Below are 26,264 nucleotides of genomic sequence, written 5' to 3'. Positions count from 1 at the left end.
GTCTACCATTCTCTCTCTCTCTCTCTTGCTCTCTCTCTCACTCTTTCTCTCTCTCTCACTCTTTTTCTCTCTCACTCTTTCTCTACCATTCTCTCTCTCTCTCTCTGATTCTCCCTCTCTGACTCTCGTTCTCTCCCTCGCTCTGTCTCTTTTTCCCTCTTTCCCCCAACACACACACTCTCTCTCTCTCTCTCTCTCTCTCTCTCTCTCTCTCACTCCCCCCCAACACACACTCTCTCTCTCTCTCTCACTCCCCCCCAACACACACTCTCTCTCTCTCTCTCTCTCACTCCCCCCCAACACACACTCTCTCTCTCTCTCTCTCTCACTCCCCCCCAACACACACTCACTGTGTCTCTCTCTCCCTCCCTCACTCCCCCCTCACATACTCACTCGCTGTCTCTCTCTTTCTATCTTTGTCAGCCCCCCCCCCTCTTCTCTCACTCCTGAAACCAGAAGGCTGTTGGCTCGCGCACACTCTAATTATCTCGCTCTCGCGCAGCACCGTGCCGACCGCTCAGAGCTCCGCACCACTTTCCATCTCTTATCATCTTAGCTCGCGCTGCGGTTCCGTGAGGTTACGGCTCTGTTGGCGGGCACGAACCAGGACCCCCAGCACCAGGGCAGAGCGTTCTTTGGGACACGGAAACGTGTTTTGTCGGAGCCTCGAACAGACGCCAAATGCTCGAGACCCGCGGCCGGTGCCCCCGGACCCGATGGGGAGGGAGAAAAGCAGAGCAGTGATGGGACAGTTTTCCGGAGGATGCTACTGGAGTTTTGCCATCCTCGTGCTCCTCGGTCGGCAAGTCCCGGCCACGTTAGCAAGAGGTAAGCCCCGTGGGGGGTCCTCATTCCTCGAGGTGTGTATGTGTGTGTTTTTGGAGTCAGAAAAGTCTCAGCAGTGCCGTTGTCTGTGTGTGACTCAAGATAAAAGACATTTGACGTCTGATTGCATTTGTTCTGCGCCACGCGCCGAGGTGAGTCTGGGTTGTGTGGCTTATTTGTTGACGATAATTGGCGTTTTTCAAAGTTGAAAACGCGCCGGCCTCCTTTGAACGCAGGGAAATTAAGCTAATTACCAAAGCAGAGATGCCCTGAGGACCACTTTAGCTCGGAGAACGCCCAAACTCTGGGATGAAATCACGGCTTGGCTTCCCTCTGCCACGTTGGAACCGCTATCATAGCCTAATCAATGTTTGTACATTAAAGTAAGTTTGATGTCGCCCCCCCCCCCCGTCACATTTTGGATGTTTTTACATATTCTGAAGCAGCTGCTGCTGTGTTAGATTGTCTTTTTGTCTTTCCTTTGTGCAGCCTCAGCTATTGTTTCATACAAAATACAGTTTACTCCCAAGCTTGGTGATGGACTCAGATGCTTGCTTGAAACCTACGTGCTCACTTGTACAACTTCCAATTGATGTTGGCTGATTAGAAAGTGTTTTTTTTTTTTTTCATTTCTATTTCTCAGCATGTGCACAGTCTTTGATCTAGCTGATCCGGTGGGTTGTCTAATAAAGGATGCCTTACTACCTGTTTGCAAAGGGTTCTGCTAAAACCCAACATCCTTCCTAATGCTAATGCACATATGTGGGATTTGTCTGATGCCGGTATGTGGTGTAAGCCCGACACAATCCTGAGATGTTGTGCACTGTCTAAAACTGTATCCATTTGGCCAGTGAATAGATCATCATGAAATCTTTTCTTTTCCCTCAGGTGAATCTGTCCTGACCTATTGACACCCATTTAGCTCACATGGCAGCGTAACAAAGATCCATTTGCAATTCAATTAGTTAGTTAGCCCCAAGCTTTTCATATTTGTATCCAAAGTTCTGAAATTAGCTTCAACTTGAAAACTTGAATAACATAAATATTAGATTAAGCGTATGTATCTTCATAGCAATTTTTTGTATATTTCTTCTTTTTAATGTTGGCCTCAAAGGTAGTGAATATAACCTTTCAAAACTGGCTGCACATTGTAGTTGCACGGCCAAAAATTTCCACAGTGGCTACATTTCCATGTGAAATGTTGCATAGTATTTGAGAGGACTGACCTGAGGTTAGCAGGGGGGCGAAAAAAAAAAAGGAAAACAATAATGTGAGTAGATGAAGGTAAAATATGCATGTCAGTGCAAAATGTAGCTTTCATATTTTGCAAAGGTATACGCTGTAATCCATTTACCAGTTGGTTAAAGTGCCGTCTGAATTTGCGATGCATCTCATAAATATGTATGTTGCGCAATAATATGGATGTCAACAGTCTAATACGTTATGCGGAAATAAAATTACTGGAAACTGGAAAAGGCATGCTCCACAATGAAACTAACTAAATAATGTACAACCTACAGGCACGGCTGCGTTCTGGAGCATAGCTGAAATAAAAAATGCAGTTTTCCAAACATATGCAACACATGCAGACCCCTGTGTGTCTTAAGGGCGGTAATTTATTTGCCAATTAGAAGCCGGTTTTAATTCAGTAAACCAAAGGAGGGGGACACCTGCAAGCAGACAATTTAAAGCGAGAGCAGCAGAGAAACGTACCCCAGAGGAGAAACATTGAACCGGTGCCTATAGGTGGACAGAAGTGAACATAGCATTAAATAAAGGACAACTTTACATTAAGCAATAGTTCAAGCTCTTTAAGTAAATACATTCAGTTAGGTCCTAAAGGGCTACATAAGGTCATCAGGCTGAAATCAATAAATGCGTTCAGCCTCGAGCAAACACCCACTCTGTGTCCCCACGTAAAGCAGTGGCAGCCTGCCTTGCTCCGTGACCTTACAGTAGGTGATCGTACATGAGGTTAGGCAGGATAACGACACATTAGCTCTCTTGCAACCACCTAGAAAATCACTGCAGTCTCAATAAAACACCGGACAATTTCAGGTCATTTAAGTAACTTGAGTTTTCTTTTTTAGTTTTAGAAAATAAAAAGTGACTACCTCTCGGTGGCCTAGGCTTGGAGCTGCAGCCCATGGGGCTCATTGCACTGTACCTCCTGCTGCGAAAAATGCATCCTGGCTTGAGCATAAGTGGGGGGAAAAAAAACTTAAGAAAGACAAAGAGAGAGGGGGGGGGGCGTAAAGGGCAATGGAGTCATCTCTGCCCTGTTTTATTTATCCCGAAACCTTTCTTAGGCTCCAGCTGAGATTTTGCATGAGATGGATTCATGGGCACAGTTGGGCTGGTGTCCACAGTCTCCAGTTGTTTCCTTTCTGTGGGAGATTGCTTGGTGGTCATATTGTCCAGCTTCACGCTTGCATTATTCAACGGGAAGCCATTACTCTCTCCTGTTCCCCACATTCAGAGAGCACTAGGCTCACCAGCAGAAAAACAAGGTGAGGGAATATTGTCCGAAGCGAAAGCAGAAAGCTACAACGTTTTAAATACGGTGAGATGTTTGGGACAGTTGCTCCAAGACAAGAAATCTAGCTTGTATGCAAATACTCATTGGACTGATGAAGTGTGATGAGAGACTGAGTTGGAACAGCAGTATTCAAATGACTATTGTTTTCTTTTGTATGGGATATGAAGAGTTTGGAATCAATAGATAAGCCTTTGTAAATGATATTCCCAGGGGCGGTTGGATTGATTGGAACACAATCCTTTTGATCGCTCCAATGAAAACAGCACTTCCTTTGTAAAACTGTTGACTTAACTTCATATTTCTGCTCACTTCCTCTGTGGTTATGTATAGACTTGTGGTTCACCTTTCCACCTTACAATAAGTTTTTTTGTGTGTGTGTGTTTTTTGGGGGGGGTATTGTCCTATTCTTTCTTGATAATGCATATAGATATTTCCTGCCATTACAGTATATTGTGTAGCTTAAAGAAAACATTCATTAGAAATAATGCGATCAAGGTTTTTTGGCCCCAGTTCCTGTCCTTTAACATTGCACATTTGCCAACACAGCGTCCCATCTGATCCTTATATCATGGCACATCTGAAAACGGCGGCATTGTGTTCCATCTGGCACATTGGAATAATAGCTGTAGCCTGGGAATTTTGGCATCTGATTTTTCACGGGATACTTGATCCAAATACTGAAGGTGAAGGAGTAGGATAGCTACAGGAAAATGTTCAATAATAGATTAATTAGTGTTGGAGCTTACAGAACTCATGGGTTTTGCCAACTGGTGTGGCCAAACTCAGTCACTACCAATGTGCCCAAATAATTTATCCAATTTTTTTTCCCTCCAATCTTCACTTTAATGCAGTAGGTAGTAAAATGCTTGCATGTGGTAAAAGGCTTCCTCTAGCAGGGTGAGGTGGACACGGTGCAGTACAGTAAAGAAATTATTTGTGTCGGGTTTATAGCCGATACATTAAAAGTGGCCCAAGTACAAACTCTTAGCAACTTCTCCACCGTGTGTGATGTAGTTACACATTACTCAGTGATTACACTTGCATCATTCAGCATCGCTTACTGTACAGCTGTTGCTGAGTAACTGTGTTTTCACTGATTGTTTGCATGCATGCATAGACTGTAATGGCCTAGTACAGTACATGTTCTGTATGGCCGAATGCTGGGAGAATGACAGGATGTCAAATGTTGCCATTTCTGTCATCTCCCGCAGATTTGCCTTTCAGCCTCGACTCTACAGCCTTGAAGCGCCCTGTTCAATAAGAGCTAGCGTTGCTGTCATGTGTTTTCTAATAACACTGAAAGGGAAGCCTTGAAGATAACTGCCCATCCACAATGCACCATTCAATGCCTCAATGGGTAACTCAAGGGCATTGCCACAAAGGCAAGATTCACACCATACACCATTGACTTCAATGCCAAACAAATCCACACCTCTCCCTCCTTCTTTCTATCTGTCTTTTGTAGCTCTGTTTGTACGTATAGGTAGCACTTTTGTTTCCTCTCAAACACTTTTATTTCATAAATGCCCCGTCCTTTCATCCGCTCGTCGTCCACTCCTCCCTCGCAATACTTTTCAGTGTAATTTAGTTCCAGTGGATTGTTGCCGTGACAAATGTTTAGATCTGGAATCATTTCTCAACTCACCTGACTGAAGGAGAAAGGAGAGCTGTTCTTAGAGAGAGAGAGAGACAGAGAGAGAGAGAGAGAAAAGCAGAGGGAGAAAAGGGAGGGAAGTAGAGGAAAAGACGAGAGTTACAGTGCAGAATACTTACGCATCTCATGTTATCAGTTACTGCCACAGCAGTTTGTCAGTAAGAGCGAGCACCTGTCACCGCTCTCCCTGATGAATTAATTTCTACAGTAATGAAAAGCAAATACATATTTAATGACTTTGGATTAAAGTAAGGGTTCAAGATTTGTTTGTGTGTTGTGTATTCGGTGTGTGTGTGTGTGTGTGTGTTACAGTGTTTTGACACGTTTAAGTGAATAATATTTTTTTTCTCTGTAAGAGAATATGATGAAAATAAATCTAAACAAACATGTTTAGATGATAGCATCACATTTTGTGTCTCTCTTTTTAGTATTTTCTCTCAAAGGATTTATCAATATGTGCGTATCAACCTCCCACCGAAGTACATGACAATATTGACGTGAAATGTACTGTAAACACATCAAAAATAATAGATGTTATTTTAAAAAAAATCCAGGGACAGGTGTGGTGGAACATGTGGAAAAAGTATGGGTTCGTGCAATCTCCAAATTTCATTTAACATGAATTGTGATCCAATTTATTATTCTGACATGCTTGTTTTGTTTTTGTTTTTTTTTTTCCCCTTGTTCCATTTCTGTCTCATGAACGCAGAGCCATTGAAAGGTTGGTTAATGGTTGGGGAAGTGTTTGGGTCGCTCTCCCCCATTTCTCATATGTAGACATTTGTCGTTTTGTGAATTCAAGTGAGGTTTGCTCTGCTCCAAGCTACAGAAAAGGACCGTGCCTGGATATATTTCATGCAGCCCTGTCTGTCCTCAATGGCCATTTGGGGCTTTTGTGAGTGCCAGGGATGCAGGATGGGGTTTAAGAGTCCCCGTTGGCGTATGAAGCCTACATAATACCTCTCTGAAGTCATATGTGACGGTATGTTGTAAAACCAACAAAGTACTGTCATTCATGACATAAAACAGACTGTGGAATTCCGTTGCCTTTTGAAGATACAGTCTCTTGTTTCCTTGTCCTTTTTATTTTTTTTCCAGATGAAATTCTCAGTCCTCCAGACAAAGACAGAAGCACCGTCTTTGAAAGAGGCTAAGATAAACACATCAAATACGCAGCTGAGCTCATTAATGGAAAAAATGGTCATTCAAATACTTTGTACCACTGTGAACTCAGGCATGACTTTGATTCAGGCATGAGGAGAATAAACGTTTTAGTTTATAAGATGCACTGGTCATTTGTGTTGCCACAATACTACTGTCAAAATTATAAAATCAGACAGCATGATCTGTTTTGAAAAAGATAATTGGATATGAAAAAAGTGCACATTGTGGAATAGTAACTAGATGCATTCATATTTAAAACTTTCTCACCTTACCTCAGTGAGGCATCTCACTGTATTTCTCAATGGTAAACAGAATGTTCGCAAGTCAGCAACATTTTCAGTACTGAGTGTCATCAGTATGTAAAGAGACACGGCTGTGTTTGGGAGAAGTGTTTTAAAACTACACTGTGACTCACTGCACCTCTTCTGTCTATTTACCTCTGCGGTCTCCTCCTTTGTGTTTTTATTAGGCAGTAAAAAGCAGGGCATATCTGGAAAAAGAGCAGTCACCCAAATTGAGAGTTCAGTAAACAGTCTGTGCTGCTCATCTCACAGCTTGACTGCTGTGTTCTCCCCTTTGCTGGTCTCCCGCTCTCCCCTCTTAGGGCCTTACAGCAGACATGTCAGCTGTCCTTCTTGGCCGTCACGTTGTCTGTTGTAGCTCTTTTGCCTTCTGGCCTTCTTGGTGTTCAAATGTCAGTTTTCACGCAGAACTGCTGAATGCCTGCTCTCTCTACTGCCCCAGCTCCACCGTAACGCCACCCTCCCTCCCTCAACCCCGAACGATTCCTCACACCGGGGTTCATACATTAGCACTGTTGGGTTTTTGTCCCTTATAGCCTCGCTATCTGTGAACCGGTCGTACTCTTCTTAAAGTTCTGCCCCCATTGTTTTTGTAAAGGACAGTCTGGTTGTTTTTGAAAATTGTTTTATTTTTTATTTTATTTTTTTATTCTGAAATTCTTTCTTATTCTAAATGACCTATTCCCCTTGTCCACATTCTTGCTGTATCCATAGTTAAATGACCTCCTGGGGTCTTTGCCTGCTGGTTAGTCACATTTGTTTAAAATGAATTTGTATGAGCAACTCAAAATTCTACTTGTGCTACTAATTTGCATTTAAATGAGAATTAATTAAGCTTTTAACAAAAATATGTAAAAAATATAGTCTAAATGTACATTCTTCTATGAATTTCTTTCACCTTACTTATTGCACCTACGTAGGGACTTCAACATTTGAATGGAAATGTTTATTCATATGTAAGGTTTTGTGTTTTCTTTTGCCCCCTGAGCATTTGTGCAAGGTGATGCATGTTTAACCTTGGCAAGGTTACTCTTCAGCGAAAAGACCACGTCTTTGTCATTAAGATAGATAACATCTGTTGTGTGCATCAATGTGGCTACATTTATTTAAAGAGTCTTTTGTCTCACCTCACAGACAGAAGAATCAATAAATGGCTTTGTTTATTTCTGCTTTTTTTTGTTTGTTTGTTTGTCTTTGTCTTTGCTGGTTTAGTCCAACTTACCTAACCTCAGTTCCTCAGATTTCCTTTGCAATCTTTTTATTCTGTACTCAAAAAAAAGACTTTACCTAGACATTGCGGCATCATTTGTAGCATTCAGCTGCTGTCTTCCTAGTCTCGATCACTCAAATTTCTTTTAATATCTGCAGTGAATTTGCATTCTAACCTCAATCCAGTGTAAATTTACTGTTCATTTGTACAATTCATATTTTGTTTATCCTTTTCTATTAAACTAGCTGTTTTTAATCTATCAATCTGCTTTAACTATGTGTATGACATTGTGGACCTATATAAACAAGATTTCAGTCCACAACGTGAGCTTTTTGACCTAACACCAGAGTTGAAGTAAATGCAGCATGTACAGTAAAGTAGGGCCGTTGTAGAATTTCAGTATTTCATGCTGTTACTTTGTCCTATTATTATTTTCTTCTTTTTCCGTCTGATTAGCTTATGGTGTGCATCCAAACTATAGACTTGAACTGTTGTCCTAAAACAATTTAAAAAAATAATAAAATTTAATAGCTACACTGTTGCATTGGGTGACACCTTCCTCCTCATTCCATTGTTGCAATCGACAGGGGTGAGTGTAGATTTATTCTGAAAGAACTCTGCAACATCGCTTGGGACTGGGCAGACATCCTGCTTGTGCACCTGGTTAAATATTGAAATTGCATTGCTTGTTTGATTAGCTGAGACGAATAAACACCATTGGTCCGACATTTTTGAATGAATGAAGTTATTGGATTATTCAAAGGAATTTCACGAGAAGGGTGTGCAGAATGTGATGTTTCAGACTTTAGTTAAAATTGGGTAAAGGCGTCTGGAAAAGAGTTACCATAATTCATGTTTAGTTCCACAGTGATTGTAATGATCTAATGAAAAGGTAATGATAACCTACAATTTAATGCAGTGTTATTGATTAAGTGATTTTAGTTTGTTTCTCATGACTTTTTTTTACAGAAGCACTGTGTTGTCACTGTACATAGGTGTGAAACACTGATATCTACAGTATTTCTGCTGGATGACTCTTGCAATTGTCAGTCTGCCATGGTCTCCAACCAGAGCCTACACATGTACTGACAAGACCCATATTCAAAGCACTGAATTGTAGAAGCGTCTGAAATTGAAATGTCAGCTTGAAATGAATACGCCTTGAATTAGAATGTGGAAATGGAAAAGTCATTGTGCAGTAACATCTTGTGCTGACATTTTTGTGTGTGCTGTGTTTACTGACTGTCCGATACCTTGATACTAGATTTGGTAAGAGTGAAACGCTGCCTTTTTCTGCAGAAAATTGTGGAGCTTTTCATTTGTGGAGCATCATAATGAGACTGCAGCAACGATCTCACTCCCCCACTGCTAGTTATCCTGAGATCTGCTAATGTCCAGGTATCCTTCCTTTTTCTGTGTGTGTGTGTGTGCTGTATAGCTGTAATCCAAAACAAGGCCTGATAAAATGAGAGGATAAAACCCAATTACCCAGTAGGCAGTCCTGAGTCATCTCCCATTTGTTCCAGACATTTTCCCCTCTGCCTGCTCCTCTTTATCTCGACTTGTATGGTTTACTCAAAGACCACCCCAGCTGATTGTAATCTGTAGGTGAAAAGAAATAAGATGATAAAAAAAAAAAAAATGAAGAAACTGAAGTGATAGAGTGGGCTAATCAATGCCAAGCGGGCTTGCTCACAGGGATTCTCTTTTCTCTTCGGTATAATCTTCCAATGTGATTGTGAAGTTTGTGTGCACTGGGCTTCTGAGGGGACCAATTAAGGGATGGCAGGGCTGGAGCCTGAACTGCTGGCTCTCCTAATAGCCTCCAGGCTGGAGTGGTCCTGATCCATAGTCAGTCGATAACACTGGCCTCCCTTGTCTCAGCCAATAAATGCCAACATTCAAACTTGGAAAGATTTTATTTTTTAAAAAGTAAAAAATTAACCAATTTTAAAAAAGCATCTTTAGAACAGACTTTTTTTTTTTTTTTTTTTTTTTTTTTAAACAGTCACATTATAGTAGATGGTTTGGGCACTAACCTGGGGGTTTGGGGTGTAGAATCTTGACCCTGGCAAAAGACTGGGGGTGAGTGTAGGTGCTGTATGTTTTGTTGCATTTAGTCAGTTTTATGTCCTTGTTGTCCACTGAATACAGTGTTGGCTGTAGCCCTCAAATACTGAGAGAATACACTGCTGACACCCAGCTCCCTCTCCGCTGACCTACAAGGTGTATGATAACCTACAGGAACAGCAGAGTTGTTCTTCAAAGCTAATGGAGAAGACTCCCAAACAGAACAAAAAGCAGGGAGGTTGCAAAGATTTTCTTCCCTTTCACGTCTTGGCGTCTCCCTTGGATGAAGCTGAGTCACTAGGTTCAAGTTAATGTGCCTGCTTTGATTTAATTAGTAGTGATAGATCATGTATTAAGTGGACTTTGAATCACTCTTCTAACCGCTGAAGAGAATAATGGCTCTTTACTTCTTCTCACTGAATCCTGAATTGTTAGTCCACCTGCAAACGTGGGCAGTTTTATGAGAACGTGGGCCCCTGGGCACAGACCAGTTGAAGCTCCCCCCCTACCTTTTCTACTTTTGACCCCCGGACTGCGAGAGAAACAAAGCGACTACAAATTAGGTGTCATGTTCGTTTTTTTTTGCTTCTCTGGGCTCATGTTATCTACATTTTTAGTTGTCATTTGTCTCTTTAGGATAATAGTATGATTTATCAGATTTTATAAATTTCTCTCTTTCTGGATGTTTTGTCTATTTGTGATTTTTTTTTTTTTTAATTTGTTTGTCATTTTATCACTTTGTGGACATTATGTCTCTTTTATGGCCTTTTTGACCCCCCCCCCCCATCTCATTTAGGTGATTATGTTTTTTCCTTTTTATCTCTCTGTGACGATTTTGTGCCATTTATATAAGTACAGTAGCTTTAACATTTCATGTGGGTGAGGGGCCCCACTGACCACTTGGACCCCTGGGCCCTTTCCTGCTACACCACTTTATTAGTCCATCCATGCCGGCATGCATATTATTTCTTGTTTGTGGTTAAAAACAATGACCAATATCTAAGAAGAGCTTGTGGCATTTTACTGGGAATTCTTTTTTTATTTTAGTTTTATAGATGATTCTATAATTGAATTGCAAACCTTTTTATTTTTTATCATTAACTTGAAGCCCTGATTTCAATGTGTGTGTCAGGAGCACTGCTTTGACATCTATAAGTGGTTTTATATTCTTTCAGTCGCTTAATTTTAATCAAATTGAATATGGTTACACTTTTGCCTGCCAATGGTTCTGTCTGCTACATCATTTTGTAACAGCAGCCTGTTAGCACTTTCTGAAAATACTGCCTATATTTCTTTGCTGTTTTGATAACCGGCGGGACAGGCTGTCTACCTTACTCTCACATGCTGCCATTGTGACACCCAGCCCCTGTTGTGACATTCTGCCCAGGTCTAAAACAGGGAGTGACAGAGGTGCATTATTTACAGTCTCAGAAAACAGTCTCAGTGTTGGGGCAGTGCAGAGTGAAAAAATAAGGTGCCGCACAGTGCAGGTGTTCTCATTTTAATGCTTTGTTACATTTAATGAGTTATTGAAGCAAGAGAAATTGCTGCGTTAAATCCTCTAGAGTAAATTTTGTGAGCATCTTTGTGTCTGCACTTTCCACAATCCAGCACTGTATGTCGATTGTCACAAGACTGTGTGTAAATGTTTCTATATCTGAGTGTTTCTTTGTGGCTAAATGTGATTTGTTGATTATCTCAAGCTTACTCTGTGGAGACCAAGTAATCTTGTTGTGGTTGTAGGTGCTATTGATTTGTCTGCATCTCTTTGCTATTGTCTTTCCATTCAACATCATCACCAATTCATCTTAATTTATGTCTCAGCTTTTATTCATATTTTATTGATTAAAGTCTTTCACATGTACAATAGATATTTCATTCTTGCTGAATCCATTCTTTGTATCTGTTACTGAGCAGGATCAAGCAGATGTAGGATGCAGTGTTTATCCGGCATGTGTGCACCTTTGCAAATTGAAGTCAGCAAGTTTTTAGAGTGTATATACGAAGTAAGCACATAGAATTATTAGGTGGGTGCTAGAAAATGTGTTTTCCCCATCATTCCATATTTTCTGTTTTGTCACTTGCACTCGTTATGCTTTTTGTTTTTTTGTTATTCTTTCATTTACTTTTTCACAACTTATAGCATTATACTGCTTACCTGCTGTGTGATGAGCTTCCAACAACATTTCCATCCAGCAGGTTTTATGTGCATTGCACCAAAATGATAGTTTTATTTTAAAAAAACATGCTCATTTAAAAAAAAAAAATGCTTCGTGAAACCAAGCAACACAGTACAATAAGAGACTTGGCAGATTAATCATGACATACATGATTCAAGTGATTCAAACGTCCACTGCAGACATGAAAATAGCAGTAGGCCAAAACAGATCTGCGCTGTGTGATGAGTAGACTAACATTCCTTTAATTCATACAGCATGCAAAATAATATATATTTACATTGTGTTCTACACCATGGGGAAATTTAAATTCAAACTCCTAAGCCACAGAAACCATCTTAATGGCCCCTAACTGGGAAATTACACCCATCACCTGTTTATTTTTGATGAACCAAATTGAATAACAGTAGTGGATACAGACTTGCACTAATTTGGGTTTTCGTTTGCCAGATGCTTGCTGAAATTCCGTTAAACTTATAATAAGCTATAATAAAAAGCAAAGACAACAAGCCAACAAGCAAATGCAGGATGAGTCAGGTGATTCACAAAAGTGCATAAACTGAATTGTCAGCAGATCCTCACTAGAAAGGTGTTGCATGAAAAGGGATAACAGGAAGATGGAAGAGACTAACGCACACAAACAGAGAGATATCACTGTCGCCATCAAAAAGACCAACATGTACTGGACAGATTTGGAGATGCTGCTTCACATTCATTGTTTGTTGGCAAATGTAAGGTGTGTGTGTGTGTGTGTGGTTTTTTTTTTTTTTTTTTTATTGTTTTTGTTATTTGCAGATGTAAGTTTACTTTGCCGGATGATATGTGCAGAGTTTTTACGTTCATCTGCTGAAGGGCAAACATTTGTTTGTGCCTCTTAAATCTCAGTCCAAAAAGCACAAACATGATTTCACAACTAGTCTGGATATCAGTTGTGGTCCAGGGAGCAACTTACACCATTGTGATGTGAACACCTAAGGCTTTGCAGTGCACATTTCCTTTTCAGGAAAACTAAAACATTTGTCACACCATCAAGTAATTTGTGGTCAATAACATGTTCAAAACCGCTTAACAATTTTATTTAGCTCTGATAAAATTCAGTATCGGCCTCAACTTGCCTGAAATGTCCTTGTACTTTCTGCATCTTCCTTGATCATTTTACTCCATATGCAGATGTTTTTAAGGACAGCTGGCAATAGCAGATGCAAACCTGTTGTCATCCTTCAAACGTGGCTAAGGGCAAAAGCTGCTGGCAAGTCAAACAGCAAAGCACATTTCCCAAACATCCCCTCTAGCTTTGAGCTACTGTACATTTGGTGTTAACCCACCAAAGATAATAGCAGATTTATCTGTTTCTAAACCAGCTGGATCGTTCCTTATTTTACTTCATCAACAGTGCTTATTATATGCATAAAGGAGACGTCATGGCAAGCAGCATAAAGCACAGGCAAGGCAGTCATTAGCTATGAGACAGCAACTTGTATAGAGTAGTTTGTGCTTAGAAGGGGCTACGCCGTTAACTGATTAACAAAATGCTTCGTCAGATAGACTGGACTAATTTCCTCAGAGCTGCTACACTAAAAAGGGATTTAGGTCTTCTTTTAGTAATGTAAGAAATAAAAAAACGTTTCTAAATGGAGCTGAACACCCACATTCTCCATGGAGATTGAAAAGGGACTTTTTAAAAATGGGGAGTAATGGCAAACATTGGAGAGTTTCTCCAGGAAGACATGTATTGTGTTGGACCCCAGCACATAGCTGCTGAATCACAGTGTGACACTTCTGTCAAGTTCCGAACATTACAGAAAAAGTTGGACAAAGGGATCTTCAAGGCTATATGTGTTCCACTTTCAGAAGAGGGTTTCAGGACTATGAGACATTTATAAAAGTTTAAAATATCCGTTCAGTTTAATTTTAAATAATGATTTTACAGGCAGCCGAGTAGGTAGAAGACACGAGCGGCATGCCTCTTGATTAATTTCAAGCAGGTGAGTTATCGGCAAACAGAGGGCCTGGTTGATCAGTGGTAAAACATTGGTTTGGGATGGAGAAGGCCACGGGTTTGAATCCCACCCCATCAGGTGTGGCCCCGCCCAGACACCAAGGGCCAAAAAGGCCGGACAAAATGGGAGGGTTGTGGCACCAAGGGCATCTTACGTAAAAACTCAAGCCAATCTATGGTGACCCCTGAAGGGGCAAGCTGCTGTTGTTTTTGTTGTTGTTGTTGTTGAAGTAGTCAGCAAACAGAGCAGAACTGGTGGGGGAATCCCTACTCACCGTTTAGTGCTTTAAATGTTTCCAGCTTACCAGATGAGGGCAGGCAAAAACAGGCCAGTGCAAAAACAATGACCAGGTCCAGGTGAGCAGATTGATGAGACGAGATAATGAAATGATCCTACGGGTGAGCGAACAAAAGTGGTGCAGGGTGCAGCACAGTCAAAGTAGGGTTAACAAATGCCTATTCACCTCCTAGTCAGCTCAGTAGACTGTAATCAAGCGCGCATATAGAAAGAATGTTGGAATGTAGCAGGTTTAGAAAAAATATTGGAATGACTGAAATCAACAACACCCATACAGTTTGTAGCCGGACGCTAAAAGCCTTGTAATTTATATTGTGTCACCATTGGTGACTTTTTTTGTGATAATTACTATGGCTGCCTAAGGTTGCTTAATTATTATTATGTATCAGTGGCATGGCCTAGCATTTGTCATTTGAGTGTGATAACTAATCATTTAATGGGATGATTTCAGTCAAAGCAGCTGTAATATGAAGTCTGGCGTCAAAGAAATTCACCTAATTCTATGGCCGGGAGCAGCACACAGGAGCATTTTCATTGCATGTATGTTTTAATTCTCTTTTGAAATTAAAGTAAAAACACAATATGTACCCATATCCCAAAGCTGCATATTTTACAAGGGGTCTTTAACCCAAGTTCATGCTAGGATTAGTTTTGTAAATCATTAGAACTTTAATTTGGTAACTATGTTTTGAAGAGAGCATATAATGTTGAAAAGTTCTAAAAGAAATATGAGGGTAAATAAAACAAAAACAAACAAAAACAAAACTTCAGCGTTCACCTTTTCTTTTGTGATTATTATGCCATAACCTGTCTAGTTGGATCAGATATAATATTCCAGACATACAGTATATGAATTTAAAATTCACAGATATGCATGCCTAAAAGCTTTGATCCACCTGCTCTATTTCCCGCTGTCTCCCTCTCCTCCGCAGGTAGCGAAGCATTAACCTTTAGCCAGTGCTTCTAAAATGAGGACTGGGGCGGTGGGAGTCTGGTACCTTTACAGTACATCCCTGATCTCCAACATCTGTGCTTCTTGCCCCTGTGAACCTCCTCACTTATGCAGAAATGGGGAATCGGTAAAGGTGGCTGGCTTTGAAGTGACACAAGTGCAAAAACCTTTTCTAAGCACACTAAAGAAAGTGAAACTAGGCTGGCAGTGTTAAAAATCCGTGATCAGGGCTTTTCAATGATGAGAACAAAACTTCGTGTTTCTTTCATCTTAACGAAGAACCTATTTATACTCAAACCACCATCTTTTATTAAGCCCGTTAACACATTTTTTGTGCCTAAACCTAACCAGGTGTCATGGCACCGGGAGCATTTATTTTTCAGCTGCACTCTGTAACTGTTATGGAAGCCACTTCTTGTACACGCAGACGGAGAGAAAATACAAAAATGGTAGTGATAGCAGTGATAGTAAGTGTAAAAACTTTAGCTTTTCATGGTAGAAGGCGAGTCAGAGCTGTGTAAGTGACTTGTGGCTGTGTTGCAGTACGGGCTGTTGAGCCACAGCTTGTGCAAAAACTCATATCTAACCACCTAATTTAAACCATTTCTGGCTTATTCATTATTTGCAATACACTGGACCCTTAAAAAAATAAAAATAAAAAACCCCACCGAAATATCCAGAAACGCATGTCCCTGCAGAGCGACTGTGCCAGTAGCTTATATCAGTGCATTTCACTGTCCACAGGAGACCATATGCTATTTAATGAAAAGTAGCACGGTTCAGCTTTAGGAAGAGCGTCCCATTGCTGGGTAATTGCCTCTGAAACCCTGATGAACCACCACAGAATTAAATGCCGCTATAAAGTCTCGTTTGGACCCAAAGTGAAAGGAAAGCCGGACGTATCACGGGTGGATTACAGCCCACTAATATTTTACCTGAGATGAAAAGAGAATGACGAAAATTATGAATCAGCCATCTGGTCTCTCTTATTTCATTGTGGGCCTGTGTTACTCGGTGACACACATTAGAAAGCTGATGGGGAGTAAGTGTGAGAGCTTGGTTTAACCTTTGGGGAAAGGCTAAGAATAAACACTTCAATAAACCATTTTTGATGGCTGGTTGCTGTTGCTACAGTACCTGGACACTCAGACAGCACGCAACCATGGAAAGGTCACTTGTCCCAAACATATGGGTAATTGGGCCTAAAATACCACCTGGCATGTTTTCTTCGCTCAAGCTGTGTGGGATTTTGCCAACCTTTACAGACAACCTATTATGTCTTGTACCTTAAAGGAAGTTTGTAATGTTCTGTCGACCCGCATAACAATGGTTCAATTTATGCCCAGTTTAGCAGATATTGTCAGTGCTGACAAGTCATGAGGCTCAAAGAATGACTTTTGTTTCTTTTTTGGCTCAGGCTCAGTAGGAAAAAAGCTAAATTATGCATCATACTCTATATGCATCCTTTGTTTTTTGTTTTTTTTTTGCTTCATTTTCTTTACATTGTAGGAAATAACGGATTGGAAAATAAAAATAAAAATAGTTCTCTCCTGTGCAGATTGTCTTGAAGTATTATTACGCTTTGTGTATTTGCTTAAAAGCATCCGTAGCAAGAGACACAGCAGGACAAAATGTCATTAGGCAGAAAAGAAATTGTCACTGTACACGCCGGGCTCGTTTCATGATTGAATGCTTCTGACAGATGGCGTTGTGTTCTCTGCTTCTTTGTACTCACTGACTGTGGTCAATTTTGTGAGAAGTTTCTATTGATTCCAGTGCATTTCCCTCAATGCCAGGACATTAGTGGGATGTTCCCATGTTTGCAGAGTGAATGATTTCTTTTTGTCACACGAGAAGGCTCAACAATATGTGAATCCTAGCGATGTATAATACTGAGAAGAGATGCGGTCGTGGAAGTGTGAATGGAAAATAAGTCAAATAAGCCCAAAAAATACTGGCTTTGCCTGAGTTTAGCTGAATTTTGGAAGCTTTTGTTTATTTGCCCGATTTTTTTACCTTTATATCATCACGAATTCCCAGAGCACCATATTAGAGTTTGTTTTCTTTGTTTTAATTCTTGTCTCCAGATCCTCATTTACACCAAAGCTTTCGAGTTCCATTACTTTTGATGTTATTCACTGGTGTGGAGGTGGGAAATTGCTGTTCACTCAGAAATGCCAACGCCAAGGGGAGTTGTCAAGCTCTGATCCGCGTTAAGGGCATCCATCGATCTGACCCGCGCTTGAAAATCTCCCTGGACTAACCACACGCAACCCTGCTTCCCACTGCTAGCTGACGGGTGTGGGAGGCCAGGAGGTGCCCTCTTCAGCTACTCTCCGTTCTCCAGTTTTCCAACTCCTGTGCTTTCTGTTTTATTGTTGCAAGGATGAGTAAGGGCTCTGTCCTGGAGGCATTTCACTCCCAGCCCTCTCTGCCTGCTTCTGGTGTGTTGTTCTTTTTTTAAAAACTCAGGTGTCAGAGTTCTCAGCTCTCCTCTCTAGGCAGGTTTGCACTTTGTCTTAATTTGAGCGATGCTGTTTTCATCCTGCCATATAAGGAACCGCAGAGAGCAAAGAGCCCCTTTGTAGATCTTTAGGCTCTACACTTACACCACATAGCAACTAATTTGTGTTGTGTGAAGTCTTGTTCATCGGTTAGTTATTACAGGAACGTGGAGAAAGATGGAATATGATGGAGTAACTTATCAAAGCTTTCTGTCAGCGGCCTTGTGGAAATGAAAAACTGGCACATTGATTCATATGCAGGGTCGCTTCAGTACCTGAATACGTGGATTCTGGCTTTTATTTATGTTCATTAATATTCTGACTCTATCAGTAGACCTGTGGCAATTAAACCATGCTAATTGAGATTTTAATTATGTTTCTCATCATAAAGTTGCTAGGATAAGGCCTGTAAGACTAAGCAATAGATAAAGTGAGAGAGATCCTAGTAAGTGCACCACAGGCTCTGAATAGATCATACATTCTGCTATTCCCACTGGAGTCACAGGTAGGTTCCCAGAGATGGAAAGCTTCATTTTACAATTTTTTTATTTTTTTTTTATTAAAAACATTTTCCAGCTGCAAGTCATTTATTTCACTTTATTTTGTCCTAATTCCAAACCTCAAATACATGAATACTCTTACAGTAGAGACTGAAATCATTCATTAATAATCTGTTCAATGCTGGTTTTGTTGTGGCACTGGTTTGCAGTACAGATGAGAGCTGTCTGGTGCTTTGCATTGCATCAGTCTCCAGAGCCAACCCAAACATTTGATATCTACAGTATGTGCTTGGGTATAAGTGGAGAAATGCCTGACAATGGATGGTTGACAAGCACTGCACAACAAGCAAAGGCTGTACAATCCTCACTGTGGTGTTGTCAGTACAGCAGCCCTTCTGTGGCTCCCTCCTCACCATGAAGAACCAGGGCTTTTTTTTTTTTTTAGGCCAAATCGTCTGTATTTTATCTGTATTTCTAATGTATTTGATTTTTGATTAGCGGGTGATTCCTGTCTCTCTGCGTCAGCCTTGTGATAGACTGGCAACCTGTTGCAGGTTGAACCCCTCCCAATGACCCTTAACACAGAAACGGGTAATGCTGTACAGTTTAGCCTTTCACAGAATATTTATCCATTTATTTTGTTTTGTATACACCAGTCAACATTACACCACTGATGGAAGATTTTTGTTTGTCCTTTTTTGTTTGTTTGTTTGTTTGTTTTATACTTTATTTCGATCCCCATGGTGAAACTGTTATGGACAGCTGTTGTTAGTTTGGGGTTGAGTCTCTTGTGCCAGGACACTTTAACATGTGCTGTACTTACAGACACCCCAAACTAAACATTACACAATTAGCAAAATGCAGCTTTATTACTCTTTAAATACACTTCATCAGTAATTCTTAGAAATATAATTTTCAACTGCCACTAACTGGTTATAGTACAGTCCTGCACACCTCTGGAGCAGCTGCACCACACTACACTCCCACATCCTGCATGTCGCTGCTCCGATTTTCCCGGCAACACTTATATTTTGGTATCTCTGATACCATCTTTGATGTCAAATCACACAGTCGACTAAATAAAAAAGGTGACACTCCAGCATGCTGATAAAAATGAACACTGAGCAAACTGTAATCTAGTTTCAAATCCTTTTTGCTTGAAGTTTTAAAATGTCATATTCTTTAATCCCAGCACCAAATATGCAAGATTTTAGAACATAAAGCCTACTTGTTTTGTCTAATTAACAAAGACAGGTAATATTATGTCTGCAATTTGGAGTGAAGTATAGTATTTGTCTTAAACCCAATAAAGCAGTAATGTACTATTTTATATAGAATATTATTGTTTGTGCGTAGGAAGTCCCCGCCCTGAACAATAATTTGTGACTAGTTGGATCTAATTAATTCTCAGTCTTCTTTATTGCAGTAATATATAACGAGACTAAGCGGCATTTCATGAATGTTTAGCATCATCATTCCATGAGTAATTTTTCATTGTGGAAACAGTTTGAGCTAAAATAGAAACCAGTTACTTTGATGTATGAGGCAATGGCTGAAGATGAAGACAGTGACAAGCTTGCATTTGTTAGTTTCCTATGAACCATGGAAATGCTTATTTCCATCGGACCGACAAGGGAATCAGTCAACCTTTTAAAAGGAGGCCTTGTGACTTATTCACAATCTGATTGAGATTGTTGTGTAGCTATGGAGGAGGACACAAGGACAGAAAAGTGAGCTACACCTGCTCCCAAAATTAGGAGAAGAGGAAGGACAAAAGCAATTTTGCACCCAGCAGAGATCACATGTAGCACATGAAATGAAACAGTCGCCTTATTCATGTTCTTAAATATTAGTTGTTTTAATTGTTTTTAGTATGACCATGCCTGAATTATCTTTACTGTCTTTCCCATGTCAATTTTTAAGCCATTCAAAGGCTTTTTGTTTTAGTGTGATCAGCAAAAAATGAAGTCATTCTCAAGTGTAACTCCCTGTCTGGGAAAATATGATTCACCTGATGCTGCAATCAAACACACTCTGCTACAAGTGCAACTTTAGGTATTCCCTTTTTTCTTTTTTTTTTTCTTTTTTTTTTTTTAAATGTGTTGATTTTCTGAAAGATGAATTAGACTGTAGCATATTCTATCAGAATAAGGGAAATCCCAACTCTCAAATTGGAATGAAAATTCAATAATCCTGTTGTGCAACCATTAGTTCTGCTCCAAAAAGTCTCTTAGATTTCATTTAAGTGATTAATTATGACAAAAAAAAAGTGTCCAGCCTTGGAATACTCTCGCTTGCAGTAATTATTGTGCACTCACGAAACAAAAACTCATTTGGTCATATCTGCTTTTCTGTACTAGTTACACAGTGGATGGTGCACTAAAAAGCGCTTTGCCATTTTGCAAATTTATGTTTTAAGTCTTATTATCATATTTTTATAATCTTATCTATATTAATCTAGAGTAGGGCTGGGCGATACAAAAATTACAAATACAAATATTGTGATATTGTTTGGGCTATATCTTGATATGCAATATACATCCTGATATTTTGAAAGCTTCTGTATAAAATCTCCTAAATCTATATTTAAAACAGGAAATTGTTAACGGCCCTAGAATAAAAATAATGGCTGAAATAATCCAGTAGCCTGGTGCTTGGCTGATCAGAACTGAAACTATCAGACAGTTGGGTCTACACACATTACTACTATTACAAATGCAGCGTTACCAGCATAAAGAAACAGTTAAGCTGTTTTAGTTTATCCTTGTTGAAAACTATAGATGGTTGTAAAAGAAGCTGAAAACACGTTTGCATCTATTAGTTTACTTACTCCATGTAGCAACCTGACTCTTTTCCTCTCTCCTGTCTCTTCCTCCCTAAATTCACTCTGAAATATAAAACCCCTCAGTTTAAGAAACCAACTGCATCAAGCAGTATCAATAATCAAACATGCAGTGTGGATACAGGTTGGGAGCTGTGGAGTTGTGGTCAAGGTGAATAAGTATAAGGGAGCAACTGTGTGACACAACATTGAAATGTAAAAAGCTGTCAGCACATAAACTCACTGTACATTAACCCTCCTTACCCTTAATCATCTAAACATTTCTTAGATGCAATGAAGAAAACCATAACTACGGTTTTGGCACGAAGTGCTTGCCTCTTTCCTACCACTGTCTTGTCATGTCTGTGGGAGTGTCACGGCCTTTTATCATTATGACCACCCACTCTTCCATCTACCAGTCTGACTCTGATATGTATCAGCACGAAACCTGCTTCTAAATAAATTAATTCGCCCACAGTGGTCGCACCTCTGAACCAGTTCGGATCTTATCCCATTTCAAATCAGTCATTTGTTGATTTAATTTGTGTTCGATTTAACTGAGAATTTAAGAAAATGTATATATTGCCGTTTCAGGCCACTTGAAGCACTTTTTTATGTCACGTAATTTGAAACGAAATGTGAAGAGTATTGCAGATCAAATATAAACTTTAACCTACTGATGACACTACAGGATGATCCACAAATGGGTGAAGGGAAAAAAAATTAAAATATTTCAGTGTGGCCCTAAGTAGGGGATAACTGACCGTTTGATGAACCCTAGCTGTGTGTCGCTAGCATGGTTAGTAAAATGCGTGACACACAGTACAGTGTACTGGGTATTTGTCCAATCTGCATCTGTTGAAATAGATGGAATATCCATTAGCTATGGCACTTATCCTGTTAAGTTGTTATCTTGTCAAAGGAAAGAGGATGCCGTTGTTCTCACAGACTGTTTGTTTTTGGGATTCGGGGTTTACAAATAAAATTTGATTTGATTTGAAGGGTCAATATGTCCAGGGGCTGGAATTGCCCCCAGGACATATTGCCAGTCTATGACAGCGATGATTCATAAAGACAGATTGGGACGCATTTTACATGTGCCACTCACCAGTTAGGTCTTTGGACTGTGGAGAGAAACCCACACAGGCACAGGGAGAACTTGCACCTCCACACAGAAATGCCTCCACAGGCCAGCAGGTTCACACCCAGAACCTTGCTGTGAGGCAACAGTGCCAACCACTCCACCACCACGCCACCTTACATTTGCAACCATTTTTGTATGTGTTTTTTTTTTTTTTAAACTAACTCTTTAAAGGGTGTCTGCAGAAAAAGAAAATTACACCACAGTCTTAACAGGATTGGCTCCAGTGCTTCTGTTTTCCATCCAGGAAAGAAAGATTTAGATCTATGCAAAGTCTGTAAACAAACTGGAGAATGATAAGCGGTGCAATTAAAAAAGAATAAACATTAGCTTCGCCTGAATTCAGTGGAAAGACCTCAAGGAGCTACAAGGCAGCAGATCTGATGCAGCGACAGAAACAGCCTTTTAATAGAGGGTGAAAACAAGTTTTCAGAAGTTGAAAATAATTTTTTTGTCTCATTGTTACAGTAGCTATGTGAATATTGTTGCCAGGTTAGTGGATATAAAACAGGCATATATTATGTTTTATTATGAAAAATGTTGATATTTCCACCACAAGTTTGAGAAGAACATCATTAACAAACATGCACTGAACACGGAGTTTAAAGGCAGAGAGCTCTTTGCAGCTTTACTGTAGTTACAGTGCAGGGCTGCAGACTCGGAGGAAATCTGGTGGTGCTTTCGTGAAGCCAAAGTGGAACCAAGTGTTATCGCATTAATGGAGTTTGAGTCACATCTGAAGTTTAAGAGAGATGTTAGATATCAAAGTGTTGAGAGCGAAAGCAGCAAAAGGAAAGCCAGTTCTGTAAGGGTAGGATTTGGAGCTCAGGTGTTTGAGGTTTTATACAACGTTTCTTGGTAATTGGAGTGTCAGTAGAGAGAGAAAACACATGAAACACACATTTGAGTCTGTTTCTCTTACATCCTTCGGTAAAAAGAGAGGCAGAGCTTCAAAGGTAATTACATTTTGTATCAAAGAGCAGTCAGCATTTACAGCTTAAGGCCCCAAAAAATACAGTCCAACCTATTCGTCATTACTTTAGAAGACAAGGGTGCAAAGGTTCCTTTTTCACTTTGTGTGTATGTTTGTGTGCATCTGTCTGACTGAATGTGTCTTTGTGTTTAATACAGGTCAGAGGGGCTGCACGGTATATTTGTGTTTGCATATTGTTTGTTGGCTTGTCTTCTGCTGCAGCCTTTACGCTTCGGAGAACAAAGGCAATGTTTCCAATTATAGTGGATTTCATTTAGTTGATGCATTGTCATGGCTGCGGACTCGGACAGGTGTTGTTAGTTATAAAATGTATGTGTTGCCTTCCACGTCTTTTTCAAGCTGGAGGATGGCAGTGGTGGGACGAAAAACAGAGGATGGAGGGATTCTTGGAGGGTTTTTCTGGCCTGGGGGACAGCTGTAGCACTCTGTGTTTTTTATTCATTACACAGTAGAAAAACCATCAGTACCGTGTCCTCTAGGGAGTGCTTTGTTGAGGGCTGCTACTGTTTTCCTTGTATGTCTGGCGTGCTTCTTCCAACAGTAAAGCAGCGAGAGCAGGAATTGCGTGTTTCTGCAAGGTAAGCTGATGGGTGTTAAATTGAAATTTGATAGCATTCGACGCCGGGGATCATGATGACAGTACAGTCGGTGACAATGTTGATGACGTGCAGCGGTGATAATAATAAAAGCCGTCGATGACCCTGATGCTAATGATGATGTAGATTATGATGGTGCTGGTGGGACCAGGCATGGAGGTCACAGTGGCTCAATCAAACCTGAACACCTGACTATCTGTATAATATATCTCATCGCAAGAGATCAGGCAGACTTTGAAACTAGATCGTAATTGTGTCCTTCTATATTTGACCACTGGCGTATAGAGGCCCAATAACCTTCATTGGCAGGAGCACTGTTCAAGCAGTGTCAGGGGTAATCAAGCGTTCTATTTTCCCACTCTCATCAGTTACTGAAAGTGGGCCGCCATCTCCCTGACTGGACCTAGCAGAAACACACACGCGCACACACACACACACTGGTTGCAGCCTATACAATAACCATCAGAGTATAGAAGTCATTATGAAGAAAGCAGCAGTCAAGAAAAGGTTGAAATGAAGCAGGTGTTACTCTGTGGTATGTGATATATAAATACTAGAATGCTTGTATAAACGTCACTCCTATACTATAGTTTTAGTCCATTTTAGCACTTTATAGCAGTATAAAAATATCAAATATTGCTTCTTTGATTTAAAAAAAAAAAAATAAAGCACGTTTTGAGATAAAATGATTCATGCTATTCTGAAAGTTAAATGACACACAGTGTTGCATATTCAACACTCTACAGACCACAGTACTTTCGGAGAGGAATATTGAGAATGCTTAACTAAATCGGTTTTCAGCAGCAGCTGAGGAGCAGACACGGGAATTCTCTCGATGTGTCATTTGAGCTTTAGCTATCGTCTGTTTTTCCATCTGTCCTCGTCACTTGATTTTTCTAGTTGTCTTCAACAAAGCCAGAAACGGATCCCGGTGTTCCTGTAGGCTTCATATCCCTTTTCTTGTGAAAGGGAACATGTTCAATAATTAAATAAATAAAAGCTGCCTTTAATATTTTATGAATGGTGTACCTGCTTTGGCGTTGCATGAGTTCTTAAGAATTTTTTAAAATGCGAGGACGTTGGGTTTATGTATAAGTTTTAGTTATTAAATGTTATAACAAACATAATGTATGTGCTTTTTTTTTGCATTACCTTTACTCGTGAGTACATCATGTCATCTTCATATAAAGTGCCTTGCAAAAGTATTCATAGCATTGCATAACACATTTTTCCCACGTTACAACCACAAATGTAAATGTATTTTATTGAGATTTAATGTGATAGAACAACACAAAGTGTAACATAATTGTGAAGTGGAAGGAAAACGAATGAATACAAATAAATATCTGAAAAGTGTGACAAATTGTGGAAAATTTCAAGGGGCGTGAATACTTTTGCAAGGCAATGTAGTTGCACTGTGAATCCAATCAGTTCATACAGGCTTGGTACAGTCGTGTTTTCTCTCATCATAACAATAATTTCTGCTTTCCAGCATTGTCTGTCTTGTGATATTATTTTCTTCCACTCCTGTCGGTTTCCAGTGTACAGCTACACCATTACAGTCTATTGAGTCAGCCAAGAATACCCAGTATTTCAAAAGTGCATTGCCTGCCAATTCTTATCTATCAACTGTGCTTTGCGTCCTTGAAAAGGTGCAAAGAATCACTACGCAATCAATTCTATTAATTACTCACGTTTTCTAGTGGAGTGCTACAGATTTGCAAGAGCTGGGGAGTAGACAAACACACCGATCTGCTTACGTGAACTGCTGGTAACTGAGGTCTTGGGCTCAGAGTTGGAGATGTGGCCTATAGCACATCAAGCAGCCAGTCATTAATGTCTACCTGCCTGTCGTTGCACTCTCCCCTCACTCCTGTTGGTCTGCCACTTCTGTCTGATGAGGAAATATTGAGTGGAGAACCGCAAACCCTAGGGTTGTGTCTCAGCAGCCTGCTGATGTGCTTGAACTGTGAAAACGAGAGAGGAGAGACGGAGGAGGAGGAGGAGGAGGAGGAGGAGGAGGAGGAGGTGGAGGTGATGTGGTAAAGGTGGGAGAGGGGGCATGGAGTTCTCATGCAGGTGGAATTGTCTTCTATCTGCTGAACTGGAAAACATTTCAGTGAAAATGTGTGGGAGTTTTTTCTTAGAGGAATACTAAAACAACTGAGCTTCAAAATGCAGCACTGAAAAGACTTTGTTGGTATGTTTATTACCTACAGAACTTGTAAAATGTCATCGGTATGTGTGCAGCACACCGCCACCGGTGGGAATTTTCATTTCCATAAACTGATGACTTAATGTAAAAAATGTCCTCAGAGGCTATAGTGACATCTCCAATCAGCTTGTTATGTTTGACCAGCAGTCCAAAACCCAAAGAGATTTAATTCCCAGAAGGTGACACTCACATTGGTTTGCAATTTACTTTTGTTTTAGACAAATCGCATTACTGCTGATGTTAACCATGAGCGCTTGGAGCCTTCACAGGGAAATGTCAGACGATAAGATAAAGAAACGAATC

The 26,264-nt window shown here is 40.2% G+C and overlaps 1 protein-coding gene across 8 annotated transcripts in view; it reads left to right on the top strand.

Annotated features, from left to right (window-relative positions):
* The first annotated feature begins 406 nt into the window (after window positions 1-406).
* LOC137103871 (netrin receptor UNC5D-like) overlaps window positions 407-26,264 on the top strand; it is a 131,938-nt gene continuing 106,080 nt past the window's right edge. For 5 of the 8 annotated variants that reach the window (XR_010911611.1, XM_067484608.1, XM_067484607.1 and 2 more), the window contains exon 1: window positions 409-828. Coding sequence is in view for 6 of the 8 variants with exons in the window: in XM_067484608.1 (XP_067340709.1) it covers window positions 717-828 (112 nt within the window). In the remaining 2 variants the exon portion in view is untranslated. Of the gene's footprint in view, window positions 861-26,264 lie in introns of all 8 variants that reach the window. The other 3 variants (XM_067484609.1, XM_067484605.1, XM_067484610.1) reach the window with 3 other exon arrangements.

Source organism: Channa argus, chromosome 18, assembly GCF_033026475.1.
Source record: "Channa argus isolate prfri chromosome 18, Channa argus male v1.0, whole genome shotgun sequence".
Lineage (NCBI taxonomy): Eukaryota > Metazoa > Chordata > Actinopteri > Anabantiformes > Channidae > Channa > Channa argus.
The sequence above is the reverse complement of the archived record's forward strand: the minus strand, read 5'-3'. Positions and strand labels throughout refer to the sequence as shown.